This window comes from Ricinus communis, chromosome 4, assembly GCF_019578655.1.
Source record: "Ricinus communis isolate WT05 ecotype wild-type chromosome 4, ASM1957865v1, whole genome shotgun sequence".
NCBI classification, from domain to species: domain Eukaryota; kingdom Viridiplantae; phylum Streptophyta; class Magnoliopsida; order Malpighiales; family Euphorbiaceae; genus Ricinus; species Ricinus communis.
In genome coordinates, this window is record NC_063259.1 from 31,222,315 (window position 1) to 31,236,115 (window position 13,801).

General features: G+C 34.9%; 2 protein-coding genes across 3 annotated transcripts; one reads left to right on the forward strand and one right to left on the reverse strand.

The window, feature by feature from the left end:
* The first annotated feature begins 1,550 nt into the window (after positions 1-1,550).
* On the forward strand, positions 1,551-9,224 carry LOC8274315 (NAD(H) kinase 1). 2 transcript variants are annotated; one of them, XM_025156316.2, is made up of 12 exons: positions 1,551-1,789; positions 2,513-2,681; positions 2,772-2,891; positions 3,900-4,037; positions 5,145-5,341; positions 5,778-5,891; positions 6,445-6,539; positions 6,764-6,870; positions 7,425-7,498; positions 7,602-7,680; positions 7,835-8,142; positions 8,626-9,224. In XM_025156316.2, the coding sequence occupies exons 1-12, from the start codon at positions 1,763-1,765 to the stop codon at positions 8,932-8,934; spliced, it is 1,737 nt and encodes a 578-aa protein (XP_025012084.1). In that variant the 5' UTR covers positions 1,551-1,762; the 3' UTR covers positions 8,935-9,224. The 2 variants fall into 2 exon arrangements, with proteins under 2 accessions (XP_025012084.1, XP_002513516.1); XM_002513470.4 differs by lacking the exon at positions 3,900-4,037 and having other exon boundaries at positions 1,553-1,789.
* A 957-nt stretch (positions 9,225-10,181) lies between these two features.
* On the reverse strand, positions 10,182-13,526 carry LOC8274314 (protein RETICULATA-RELATED 4, chloroplastic). The gene is made up of 8 exons (XM_002513469.4): positions 12,861-13,526; positions 12,581-12,649; positions 12,364-12,495; positions 12,214-12,267; positions 12,078-12,122; positions 11,200-11,339; positions 10,590-10,715; positions 10,182-10,506 (listed from the first exon to the last, which is right to left on the reverse strand). Exons 1-8 carry the CDS (start codon positions 13,407-13,409, stop codon positions 10,440-10,442), a joined length of 1,182 nt encoding a protein of 393 aa, XP_002513515.2. The 5' UTR covers positions 13,410-13,526; the 3' UTR covers positions 10,182-10,439.
* Between the last annotated feature and the right edge of the window lie 275 nt (positions 13,527-13,801).

Genomic DNA, 13,801 nt, shown 5'->3' on the forward strand with positions numbered 1-13,801 from the left:
AATAGAGTCTTTTTCATTAGACAGTCAATACTAAAAAAAAAAAATGATAAATTCAAAAGACTATAATAATATGTAATACCATTTATGTTTTTATATTCTTAATGAGTTACGTATTATAATTATATAGCTTTAATATTATTTCCAATTTCTACTTTAACTGTCGTAAAAATTTAAATTTTTAAAAAATAATTCGAGTGTTCTTAATGTATATATATTTTTATGTCTAAATATGTAATAAATAAATATTTTATATTTAATCATTAATATATATAACAAAAAAAATATATTTATTTGATTTTATGATTATTTCATATACCATTCATTTAATTATTAAATATTAATATTCAAAGAAGTGATTTTTTTCTAGTAATTATATTCAAATTTTTACTTTATTTTGTGGGTGAAAAACAGAAAATAACACGTGTATTTAATTTTCCGATTGGACTGTTACAAGTAATACATAAAAAGGAAAAGACATAAGAAAGTCAAAGTCGACGGAAAGCCTCCAAATTTGCCCGACTTTAACAAATTAGGGAGAAAGTCAAAACTACATTTGGAACCAACAACCGTACCGGTCACTTGCTTGTCCCATCCAATGGTTACCTTCCAATCGCTGGGGAACACGTCTGACTACCACCTCCCATGTGTGTGTATATAAGATGTCGACTCCCTTTATTTTGCCTTTGCAAAATTCTTCAATACGGTTTTATTTACTAAGTAGTTGAATTTTTGTTTTATTTTTAGTTAAATATTTCTACATATGCTTTTTTTAGAACGTTAATTATTGAATTTCCATATATTTTATTTTCAATTTAATTAAAAACATAGTAAAACTATAAAATTGAATGTGAAAATTAGAAATATTTAAAAAGAGAAAAAATAATAGTAAAATTAATTTTATCCATTTCACCGTGATACATACAATTGTAAGGATGATAAAAGAAAGTTAATGTTAACACCCAAAAAATCAATATCTTATGAAATTAATTATTTTTAAAATAGTTTATTTTATAATTTTGGAATATTCTTTTATTTTGATTACTAAATAAAATACTAAAATAATATATTTTATATTATAGGTAAATTACCACTAATTATTTGTGATAATTGGACTTTATATTTCCTTTATTTGTAATAATTAGCATAATTATTATTACCTTTCTAAATGTTACATGAATGTTTCTTATTGGCTATATAAGTCAAATTTATTATCATGAATATATATTTTATTTGTCAAATATTTATATTTATTTGATCCTATCGCAATTTGATGTTGCAACTCAAGTTGGTGATGAAATTAAAGGTTCGTATTTGGATTGAATTCAATTTCACAAATTATTATTAAAAAAAAGAAAGAAAGAAAGAAAGAAAGAAAAGGGACTAATATTCATAGTAGTAACGGTAGTAGTAAGTAATTCACCTAATTTATCCACTTTTTTCCCGTAGAACAGCAAAAGGCAGATTCACGACCTGCCACGCGTAAAGTGGGGCCCAAGCAAATCTCGTTTTGTCTCTCTCTAATTATATTCGCTAATATAATCCCATAACCATATGCCTCTGGGCTTCTCTCTCTACAGAGATGACACGGCACCACTTGCATCTATCCAACAACGACTCTTCTCTCTCTCTCTAATCCCATTCTCTCAATTCATGTGCGCCATCTGTAACTGTAACGGCTTCTTCTTCTTCTGACTGACTGACTCTCGCCGAGCATCTCCTTGTTTGGATCCTCTTTTTCTCCATATAAGCCATTCACTCACGCATGGCTCCTAGCAAGTTCAATTCCACTGTAAATTTCTTCAATTTCATGTTCTGTTTATTTTTGAAATGCTTTTTTTTTTCCTCCTTTTTTCTTTTCTAGCTCTGTTTGACCTTTAATAGGAATCATCAATCAATCAGCTGCTTTTATCTGTTTTTGAATTCTGCACTACCTGAGAATTGTTCTCACTGCTGTCAATCGTGTTTTTTTCCTTATTCTTATTATTTGATTATTATGAAATTGGATTTGTGCAATTGACTTGTTGAATTGTGTTTCCTTTATGTGATTTTATAGATTGGAGTGCAATGGAGATTTTTGTGTTTGTGAGTTGTGACTTCAAAAGTTTGTTTTCTTAGAGCATTTGCTTGAATTTTTTATTTTCATTTTGCGTGAATTATTCAAACTAGTCAAATTGGTTGACTTTTTTGAGCTTCAGGTTCTGAATTTGATATCTCTTTGAAGGTTTAATTTTTTGACTTTCTTTACAAATTCCCATGTATTTAATGCATTTAAATAACTAAATATAGCTTCGTAAATGATTAATTTGGGCATTGTTTTGTTGGCGTCATTGAAGTTCTTTATTTTTTTTTGGTTTCTCAATCTAGCGTGAGCAGTATGTTTTCCATTTCCTTTTCTTCTGGCCACACTTCATTTGGTATTCTGCTTCCTCTATCTGCTGGTGGGGAGTGAAATCTTGCATCGCATTGGTTAGATACCTAGTATTTTGTTAGTAATTTGCTTTCTGTCTGATAGGATCCTTGTGGAAATGGAGATGCGAGTTTTTCAAGCTCACAACCAGATAATGGGCTTAGTGATTCACTCTCTCTCTTCCATTCTGAGAAGGCAGTGCAAGAGCTTCTTCAACAGACTCCTATTCAGGGAACTGATGACCATCTTATAGAATTCTCAGAGGCTCTAAGAAGTATGTTCACTTTTTAATTCTTGAGCCTACAATTCTTTACTTAAACTATGCAGTGTGAGTACAAAACTGATATAAAATTTTACATATTAGCTGTTGCAAAGGCATTAAGACGAGCTGCTGAAGGAAAAGCTTCTGCTCAAGCTGAGGCTACTGAATGGAAGCGCAGATATGAACTAGAGAGGGGGCGAAATCAGCGGTTGCAGCGTAAAGGTTTCTGATCATTAAAAAAATACATAATTAGTAGCATGAGTTTCATGCAATAGCTAATTCATAAGTAAATGCATTGGTGAAAAAGTAAAATTTTAAACTTCTATAATTAAGAAAAAAAAATATCATATATTTTTTATCCAGGGTACTAGAGCTCCCTGCATAAATTGCTTTTGTACAATTCATTATAGTTCATTTTTGTTTTTTTGACACTATTACGGCACAAAAAATCTGGCAACATTCTGTCAATATTAACTAACAACTTAGGTCGCTATAACTAGCAGTCTTTAATTGCATGTGCAATATAGCTGTTTTATTTAATTCTCAATGCAATCATTTCTTCTTGTATCTTATTTTGCTGCCTACTGTCTGGATGTTTCATTTTAGTGGCATTTGTCTCTTGCTGTTGAACTTTTTGGCACATTAAAGTATTTAGAGTTGTTGCTATTCAGAATTGGTTTACCAGTACAGAAAAGGAGTTACCACTCTGAATTCAATGTGTTTTCAGCTGAAATTAAGAATATATATGTCATTTATGGTACGACTATAGCCAAGCTTTGTTCCTGTTTCTTCTAGTTATTTGTTACTGATGATTGATACTAGAGATAGATGGGTTGTTATTCCGTCTCTCCAATTTTCACTCATCCAGCCTCCAATTTTTTATTGGTTTAAAAGTTACCTTGTATAGTGGAGGTGGTGAAGATATTTCTTCAAAATTGTTCCTCTTCATCTCAAAATTTAACCCTTTGCCCTTTTTCAAAGAGATCAGAAACCCTTTTTTCTGACCTTATATTTGTTTTTCAGCTGCAAAATATTTGTTGTCTTCTCAAAAAAGAAAGGTTGATAGTGGAATTGCCATTCTGGTCTAGGAAACATATGTTATGCTTTTAGAATTTGAATTTAGTTTCGCTTATCCAAGTAGTGAAGAGTTGAAATCTTATGGTTTGGAATGGTGAGCTCTAATTGAAATCAGACTCCAGTTTCATCAGATAATGGCTATTCCACTATCAGGCAACACTGTGTGTGAAATGCTTCGAAGTTGGTGGATTCAGACTTCTCTATGTAATGCAATGGGAATTATAAGATTAATGCATCCGTGCCTTGTTTGCTGGGAAGTCTGGGAAGAACAAAATAGTAGTGTCTTTGAAGGTACTTGCTTTTACTTGCATAGAATTACTCGTCATTTTCATCCTTGATTGAAGAATTGCATTTGTTTTCTGAAAAGAAAATGCAATTTGGAGTTAGCAATAATGATAGTCTGAGAGTATATGACACATACAAAAGTTGCTCACTCAGGAGTAGTATGGAAGTTCGAGCATCTTTCGCATGCTGTGTTTTCAAAATTTGACTAGAGGTCTGTGAGGTTGTAGGTGAACTTGGAATATGAGAATGTATGAGGTCATTAAGATGCTTCTCAGACAGTGCTACTGATGGAGATAGCCTAGGATTGAAATATTTTAGAAGTCAGATCATTACAAGCGGTGGACATTTGAAAAATGAATTGCCCTATAACTGCTGTATTCTTTTTTATTACTTGGTTTCGGATCGTAGGTTGAGCTCAATCGTCAACGTCACAACTTCTTCTACCCATCTTTTATATCGTTCTATTTGTTCTGTCTTGGAGTAGAAAATACCTCTGAAAAAAAAAAAAAGCAAATTAGGCTTCAAAGTATGTTGTTTACTATCTTCATGGGAGTAATCATGCTGATAGTCCAAGTTTTCTGAGTTATGCTTCTGTAAGGATTGCCAGCATTTTGGAATCTTCTTATCATTAGCAGTTGAGGAGAAACCTATGAGATTGAGAAATCCTTCTACGCTGTGACCTTTGTTTCTATCATAGTAATCTCGATTCTTCACTTCCTGCTATACACTTGTTGGATAAGCATAACTGAGCATGGGTACAACACTGACACTTCTGGTCAATGGGAAATGTCATGGCTCTAATAATGTAATAGAGACACAGCCTTGCTCACTAACCATATCTAGGTCGAAGAATCATTACTATTATCAAAAACAGAAACCAGGGACTCTGAATTTTCAAAATTGTGGTTATTGGTCCTGATTTACAGAATTAACTGGAAAAACCAAAAGCGAAACCTGATGAATTACTTTCTATTTTAAATTTTCCTTATGACCTATGGTAGTGACTTTTGTTCTCTCCGATTTCATATTTATGTATGCAATGACTTCTTCATAGGCTGAAAATTTTAGTTGTCCCTCTCTTTCTAAGTAGGAATTTCATTATTTGTACTGCAGAACAGTCAGCCAAGGAATGTAGTGGTGATGTTTTTGAAGGGAGGACACAGAACTCAGACAATCAATCTATCCCAAGTGAACATTCAAATGGACGGTCCGAAAATTGCTGTACCAATGGGATTTGCTCTCATGAAATTCTTCAAGATGGAGAGACTGACTCTGATTCCAATGTGGTCCAGAATAGGATGATGAGAAAGGTAATTTCTCTCATAAGCCTCTTAGTTGATGAGCTACTTTTGTATGGACAATGCCTGTTGTTTACTTGCATATATCTATACTTTTCTATGTTCATGCATTACATGTTTGGATGATAACCCACTAGTCTTGGTAATATTATCAACATTTTCTTAAGGTTCCTTATCTGTTTTAGAACCTAGAGCACATTATTTTGGAAAGCATTTCTTTGCTGCTGATGTTATTCTTAGCTGTATTACTACTAATATGAATTATATGATTATTGTTAACTGTATTACTACTAATATGATTATTTCCTTAATGACTAAATAATTGTATTCCGACAAAATCGAATGCACGAGATTTTGGCAACATCCTTTTGTTATTAGCTCTTCTTAATGTTCTGAAAATTAATGCTTGAAAATGTCTAATTGGATTCCATTGTGTATCATGAGACAGGCATCTTTTAAACTTTCATGGTGTTGCAAAGGCGAAATTAGTGATCAGCACAAACATGATGTTGTCTCTTTTGAAAGAGGAAATATAACGACTGCAGAGCGCAGCAGTAAACAGGTGTTTAGATATAAGAATTTTGTTTGTATATAGCTATTGAATTTATGCTTTATGGTGTTTTTATGTTTTACATGTAAACACAGTACTATCTCTATAAATTGATACCCCAATAATTAATAACCTATAATATTTATTAAAATTTCTTGGAGACTAATATCTGATAACTCATAAATCTCTCAAATTCCTTGCATTCAATTTTTAGTTGGAGGTATGATTTATCCTTGCATTTAATTTTTTCTTTGGTGACACATTATGGTAACATACAAACAATAAATATAAAATACTAAATTAGCATAATGGAAACTCTCCAATTATCTATAATTATATGTATGAAATATATATTTCTTTTAGTAGATGTTCTACAAATTAATAACCTATGCTAAATAATAACTTATTGGGCAATAAAGCATAATAATTTAGAGAGGTATTACTATAATACAAACATATACCTAATTGTAGTTATTTCCTTTGAGAACTTCTGTACTTATTTAGGATCATTTCACATGGGAGTGATAGCATGTGGCTAATTAAAAACTCCTTTCTTTGGGCCCAGATTTCTTTGAAGTGGGAATCTGATCCACAGACTGTGCTTATAATGACTAAACCAAATTCAACTTCTGTACGAATTCTATGTGCAGATATGGTCAGGTATAAATTCTACAATTACTTTATTCCTTCAGTTGCTTTAATTGCCTTGCAAGATTTAGGCTCTATGACATTTTTTAAGACAAAAGTTTCAATAATTTTGTTTATCTATCCGAATATGATTTGGAAATTATAAGCTTGCAGTAAGTTATCATTTCTCTTTTGAACTACTTATGCCATTTGGAAAATCTTGATATGTTCTTGACTTGTTTAATTTCCGGTACCAGATGGTTGAAAGAGCATAAAAAGTTAAAAATTTATGTGGAACCGCGTGTGAGGAGTGAACTTCTAACAGAATCATCTTACTTCAACTTTGTGCAAACCTGGAAAGATGGTAAGCCATTATTTTCTTGTTTTCATAAATCTACAAAGAGTAGTTTGTTCATTTGACTCTGTGAGATGATATTTTTATATTGTTTCTGGTGTTCCTCTACCTTTCCTCTTTTAGTCCAGAGTGTAATCTTTAATTTGTAATTCCCATCATACAAGTGCAGATGCCTTTTCTGTTATATCATACAAAGTGAAGAAAATTTTGAAGATCACTCTATTCTTCCTCTCACTGTCACTTCTCATATCATCTCCATTGTTTTGTTTCGTTTTTCTCTTTAAGTTTCTTTTGGACTCTGTGGTTCAAATTTCTTGAGAAGCCGAATAGTAAATTATTTTATCTTTTGATAAAATCCTTCTTTTTGTAGAGAAGAGAAGAGAACAAATTTTGAATTTAAGCTCTCTTTGATTAGTAATACTGTCAATATCATCTTTGAGCTTCTTCAGTTTTAAAAGAGTATGAGGCTGAATATGAAAAAGGTCTCTTTGATTAGTATACCTCTAAGCTCATTTTGTTCCTGTTTGATTTAATTCCATTTTGTTCATAATGTTCCTTTGCAGACAAGGAAATTTCACAACTGCACACAAAAGTTGACCTTGTGGTAACTCTTGGTGGGGATGGTACTGTTCTTTGGGTATGTCCTTTCAGTTTTATTTATGTTAGATTTCACATGTTTCCACTTTCTCCTGCCTTCATGATTTTGGAGAAATTGTCATCAACCTTTTTTTTTTTTGCAGGCAGCATCAATGTTCAAAGGACCAGTTCCTCCCATTGTTCCATTTTCTTTAGGTTCTCTTGGCTTTATGACACCATTTCGTATCCTTCATGTTCTCTAATCAAGTTCTTTTCCGTAATGGAAAGAGATTGCTTGTTGCTAATTTTGACTTCTGTTTTTTAGGATTTATTTATAAATAGAAAAGCTTATTACCCTTCCCATGTATGACTAAAAATATTCTTTAACATTTTCTAGATAGTGAACATTACAGAGATTGCGTTGATTCAATTCTTAGAGGCCCAATTAGTATTACACTGCGACACCGGTTGCAATGCCATGTTATCAGAGATGCAGCCAAGAATGAGGTTGAAACTGAAGAGCCCATACTTGTTCTAAATGAGGTTACGATTGACCGTGGAATATCATCTTTCCTGACAAATTTGGAATGCTACTGCGACAACTCCTTTGTCACATGTGTGCAAGGTGATGGGTTAATTTTATCAACTACATCCGGAAGCACTGCATATTCTTTGGCGGCTGGAGGATCCATGGTCCATCCACAGGTACATTGTGTTACATCTTTTCCATCTGCTGTTCCATATCATAAGCAATGGGTTCAGAAAAAATTGCTCGCTTTTGGGATTTGCATTCTTTGTTTGTCTTATAAAAAGTCACAGACAGTTTGCCTTTGCTAGTCTTATAGAAATTGAGCTACAATACATTGGTCTACTTTTACCTTTATAAATAGTTGGATTTGTTGTAAAGTCCAGTATGCTAAAGTTAAAAATCGTGTTTCAATTAATACACCCTAAAGTAAGTATCAGGAATACAATGCCATACAAGGAGAACTCTTACTCAAGTGCACCCCTCTTGTTATATGACGTAGCAAAATCACAATATGTAGCCATATGTGAGCTGCAGCCACAATTACTTTGATGCAACATTCAAGAAGCTGTATTATTCTTTTCAAGCAAAGCGTAAAGCAGATTTCTGTTTCCACTTTCTTTGATGTTATTGTCAATATCATACATGTTCTATGATTGCAGGTTCCCGGCATCCTCTTTACACCAATTTGTCCACACTCCTTATCCTTTCGGCCTCTGATATTACCTGAACATGTAACAATACGAGTGCAAGTTCCCTTCAACAGCAGAAGCTCTGCTTGGGCATCATTTGATGGCAAGGACAGGAAACTGTTAGAACCTGGTGATGCACTTGTGTGCAGCATGGCACCTTGGCCTGTACCTACAGCATGCCAAGTGGATTCAACAAATGACTTCCTCCGCAGCATCCATGAGGGCCTCCACTGGAATCTGAGGAAGACCCAATCTTTTGATGGCCCTCGGGAGCAATAATGTTGAGCTCTTTTTTCTTTTTCCTTTAACAGGCAAAAATGATAACAAGCAAATCTATCTGCCTGTTCGACATTACTTTTTAGGCATTATATAGGGGGGGGAGGAGAATATGTAAAGTCTTAACTCAAGCAGACTCGCTTAATTATTATCCCGCAGATGATCATGAAAAATCACAGGCAGCAATGGAAATGTACGTTGTAATAAGACCAATTGCCTCTGAAATTTATAGAATTTGCATAGCCGTATTAGATGCAAGAAAGCCTACTCGTGGAGTGTGTAGGTTATTTAAACGTGGTTTCTGCTTTCTTGTCGAATGAGCAGGTAATAGGTGGCGTCTCTTTATAGGTTCTGCATTATACTGATTGATAATTTACTGGATGGATCTTGGACCAGCTAGGTCATTTCTTTCCAATTATTCACAGAAATGCCAAATATCATCCAATTATTCAGCAAAGTCAATTTTCTTAGAGCCTAAATTGGAGCTTCACCACTTAACTTGCGGCCTTCTTCAGCATCAGCCAGGCAATCATTCTGCTGGGTACTGAACTTGCGGCCTTTAGATTATGGTGCTTTCCCCATGAGAGAGTAAAGTATCCATTTAATGATGTTGATTATTGTAATTGAATATTCGACGTTCTTTTCCTTCGTCATTTCGTGACAACACGTCATCAACAAGACTTATTCCATGTAAGTTTGGTAGGCCACGTTCTGTAAATTGTCTGCCTGCCGGATGTCATGTATTTATTGTTTTATTCTGAGATACTTGCGCACACTGTTATCTTGATTGTAATTATTCGGTCACTCGTATGCCCTCAAGTTTTTTGAAATCCTTTTTCTCTCCTTTTGAGCTGCAAGTTGTTTGAATTTTATGCCTGCATGAGACTGTTCTTCAGTGTAATGAGGTCGACGCATATTATGTCAGTCCTTAAGGATGACGTAGTTATTGAGGAATTGCCATTTGCTTAATTTACTAAAATAGTGCAGCCATGGTCTTTTATCTCTATAATATTCTTTCGTCCTTGCAAATGATAATATTATTTCTCTTAAGAATTCATTGGTTAAATCTGTTTCTCCCAGTGACCAGTACCCTCACCATAGAGGGCTATGGTTTCTTTTGCCCCCCAACTGGTCTTTCTCCTTAAATACCTAATTCATGCCCATAGTCATAGACAGAATTTCAGGGAGCAACGAGGTGAAGAATCTGTTTACTAAAAACGGTATATTTTCGCAGCCAGTGGAAAATTATATTCGGGAAATGGAAAGCAGAATATACATATATTTCATTTCTTGAACTACAAGGACTAGAATCTTCAAATTTAACGTACTCCCATAGCACAATCTATAATGATAAAAGGAAAACATTACAAACTGTCAGCTTTATCGACTAATTCTGACGTATGGATTTTCAAAAAACTGGAATTCCAGCACTCCCCAAAATTTGCAGCTGATATGCTACGCCGTACTACTGTAACATGCAAATAAATATTTCCTGGATCCGTTCTAAATCATGCCAGCTCCTTCTGCTCCTCCTGAGCCTTTTGAATTCCTATCAAGCGTGCATAATCCACCCACCTGTTGAAGACGGCTGTGAACATGCAGTGCTATAGATAGAATATTATCGAGTTTAAATTCCAGAAGTATGAACGAGATCTTACAGTAATGAACCCAAGTATGTATTGCCCGTTCGAACCGCGAAACAAATTGCACTAAGCATGAGCTTGTGCTGATGCAATAGAGGTTCCAGAATCCGCTGTTCAATAACACCAGCCAGTACTTGATACCTGTTTAACAGGGTTAATCCTTCAGTAGGATAATTCAATGCCTATGGACCTTATTGTACAAATTAGAATAGTGCATGTGGCTAAAAATTATTAATCATAGCCTTGCTGTTATTTTGCTTACTATACTCTCAAGTCTCAATAATAAATCTTTTATGCAGGTTTGAACATGGAACACTAAGCTCGGAATTAATAAATTATACCAGAGGAAATCTCCAATAGGAAAACACTTCAGTTACTGTAAATTAAGCAGCTTACTCGCCCTGTGCAATATAATTTAGACAAGAAGTGTGTAGGCTGCTTTTATACTACCAGCCTGCAACCCTCTTCTCATCCCAAGAGAGAAGGGAAGAGAGAGAGAGATTGGCTATCCAAACAGTTTTCTGCTGTTTCTAGATGACTGATGCTGTAGTGATTGTAATCATCAAAGAAAACATAGAATTTGAAACCAAACATATTTGAATAGTAATAAAATTCAACATTATACCTGAGGTTGCTAGAAACTGCCATATAGACGCCATAGGCAACACTGGTGGAAACTATAGGCACATTTTCAACTTCACCAGCTGAAGACTTATCAACAGCTTTCCGAGCATTGATCAATGCATTTGTCACAGCTGTACCAACCTAAGACAAAAGAAATTACATGCTTAAAGGTTCAAAATTCAATGTATAATGGTCTAATAGAAGGACCACATACATATGGGGGTTTTGTTTATATCTCATTCATGGGTCCAACTGGATTACAAAAGGAAAGCGATGTAAAAATCATTTTATGGTTAAGCCTTGATGTTCCATGGACAGTAAGCTATAGCACAATGACAATGAGAACATTGGCAGAAGACAAGGTAATGGAGTAATTAAGATGAGCAAGGTACATCTTATTGTATAAACTTCAAGCACAATAGCGGAGACATTGAAAGGTGAGCCCTGAAGGAACAATAAGAAAACTTCAATAGCAAACATGGAACCGTGCTTGGGTTTACCACAATCAAAGTACTTAAATGAGAGATATTTCCTAAATCACGTAATTGTGATTTCATCTTCACTTTAAAGTCCTTAATCAGGTTCTGGAATAAAAACAATCACCTAGGGCTTCCTCTAGTAATAAGCAAAATACAAGTCTTGCCATTCAAGTATTAGAAACTTCAAACAAAATTGTTTATTGGATGTAATTTCCTATCTCTAGCAGGTAGAAAATTTAAAGTGTAAGATTAACCAAAAATCATGCTTTTCCATTGATCTTGAAGGCATTCTCAGAGGGAAAATGTAAGGCCACAGAAGGAAAATAACACATGCACACACGCAAATTGACATGAACCGATCACATCTAATCAAGCCACTTCCTTGGTACTAAGAACTTACCAGTGATGAGGTGGTGCCAACAGCAAACAGTTTTGCCCCATTGCGCTGAATGACACAATAACAAGATGGGTTTACTCTTGGCATATAAGAGATATAAATCACATTAATCATGAGTAGCGACAAAACATAGCCTTACCACTATTGCGCCTAACCTCTGCAACAATGAATAGGAAGTTCCAGCAAGAGCAACCTACAAATATGATTGGAGAACAGTGGTCGGAAACAATCATTGTTAAAATCAAATGCAGCCTAATGCATATTTAAGTTAATTGACTGAAACAAAAACCTGGAACGCATTATCAGGGCAATTGTGGAAGAACTTTGCAATAGGTCCAGCAGTGCCTGCAAGAGGTGGCCGGAGGGACACAGTCGGAGCAGGAAGATAAACAAGCATGAAATCTGCAATTATGGCCATCACCTGAGCGAAAAGAATAATTTCAGATTGAGATCGGAAATGACACTTTAAGAGATTAAAAACACAATCGTGTTAGTAATAGTCATACCACATCTGCAAAGACAATTTCAAGCTCCTTGAAAAAATTCTCTCTACGACGATTATATTCTGCAGCAGTCTGAAAATTAAATTTTTTAAAAGAAAAAGAATTTAAAAAAAAATAAAAGAAAGGATAAAGGGAGAATCAATGGAAAAAGCTTTCCAAATTTAGAAGAATCCAATTCCATTAATCACCATTTAAGCATTAGAAGTAACAAATATCACTAGTATCAAAAGCATATCCTCAATTGCCATTTCTTTTCAACAAAGAAAAGAGATAGAAATGATACCTTAGTAAAGATACCAACGCCGCATTCGATCCCGACCTTGGCTAAAAAAAGATCATCAGCTAAAAGCCTCTCCTTAAATCCACCGAACTGAAGCAACCACCGAAATAGGCCAGAGTTTTCAAGCGCTAAAAACCTCGAAACAACCGCACCTGGAATTCTGCCAGCCTGGATCGCAGCTGCTAAATCCTTAGGTAAGCTATCTATTGACCGTTTAGCCTCCGCTAATACCAGTATCACTTCCTCTCTATTCCTATCACCTGCATTTCCATCATTATCACCGCCGCCGCCGCCGCCGCCGCCGTTGTTATTGTTGAAGCTGCCGCCGCCATCTCCGCCACTAACAAAAGGAACAAAGAGAGGGAGGAGGGGATCGCTGTTGTTGTGGTGGCGGTGGTAGTGTTGGCGGAGAGAGAGAGGAGAGGGGGAAGGAAGAGAGATGCGGAGGTGATGAGGTGGTGAAGAATGAGAAGGGACAAATGGAAGGTGGAGATCGAGTTTGGGGTTGGAGTTTGAGAGAGAGGCGGTGAAGAAACAGGCGGAGATGGCCATGTTAGAGAAGGAGGAGGCGGTGTTTGGGGTTGGTGGTGTAGGTCGTGTGTTTCAAGTAGTGGGAGAGAAAATGTAAATAAATTTTCCTGTTTTGGTACGTGTGAGTGTGTTGTGCTCTTTGTGTCTCTGCTTTTTAATTTAGTGGGCCTTACCTGTTAAAAAGTGTTGGGGAAAATTCAAAGAGCCTTTTGTCTCTTTCCCACTCTACTTTATAGTATTTGGCGGCCACGCTCCTCCAACAATCCTATAATAACCAAATTTAAGTCATTTTAATTTTGATCTTTGATTTATACAATGATAATGAATTAGTACATTAAACAATCAAATAACATATATCACAATAAAAAATACAAAACTTATAATAAAAAAAGAATAATCTTTTTTTGAAAGTT

Excerpts from the sequence above, each read along its gene's own strand:
- LOC8274314 (XM_002513469.4), bottom strand. The coding sequence starts at position 13,409 with ATGGCCATCTCCGCCTGTTTCTTCACCGCCTCTCTCTCAAACTCCAAC. Across the intron at positions 12,650-12,860 it reads GCGTTGGTATCTTTACTAAG|ACTGCTGCAGAATATAATCG; the intron begins GTATCATTTCTA and ends TTTAATTTTCAG. Across the intron at positions 12,496-12,580 it reads AAATTGTCTTTGCAGATGTG|GTGATGGCCATAATTGCAGA; the intron begins GTATGACTATTA and ends CTTTTCGCTCAG.
- LOC8274315 (XM_025156316.2), top strand. The coding sequence starts at position 1,763 with ATGGCTCCTAGCAAGTTCAATTCCACT. Across the intron at positions 7,499-7,601 it reads GGGATGGTACTGTTCTTTGG|GCAGCATCAATGTTCAAAGG; the intron begins GTATGTCCTTTC and ends TTTTTTTTGCAG. Across the intron at positions 7,681-7,834 it reads TGGCTTTATGACACCATTTC|ATAGTGAACATTACAGAGAT; the intron begins GTATCCTTCATG and ends AACATTTTCTAG.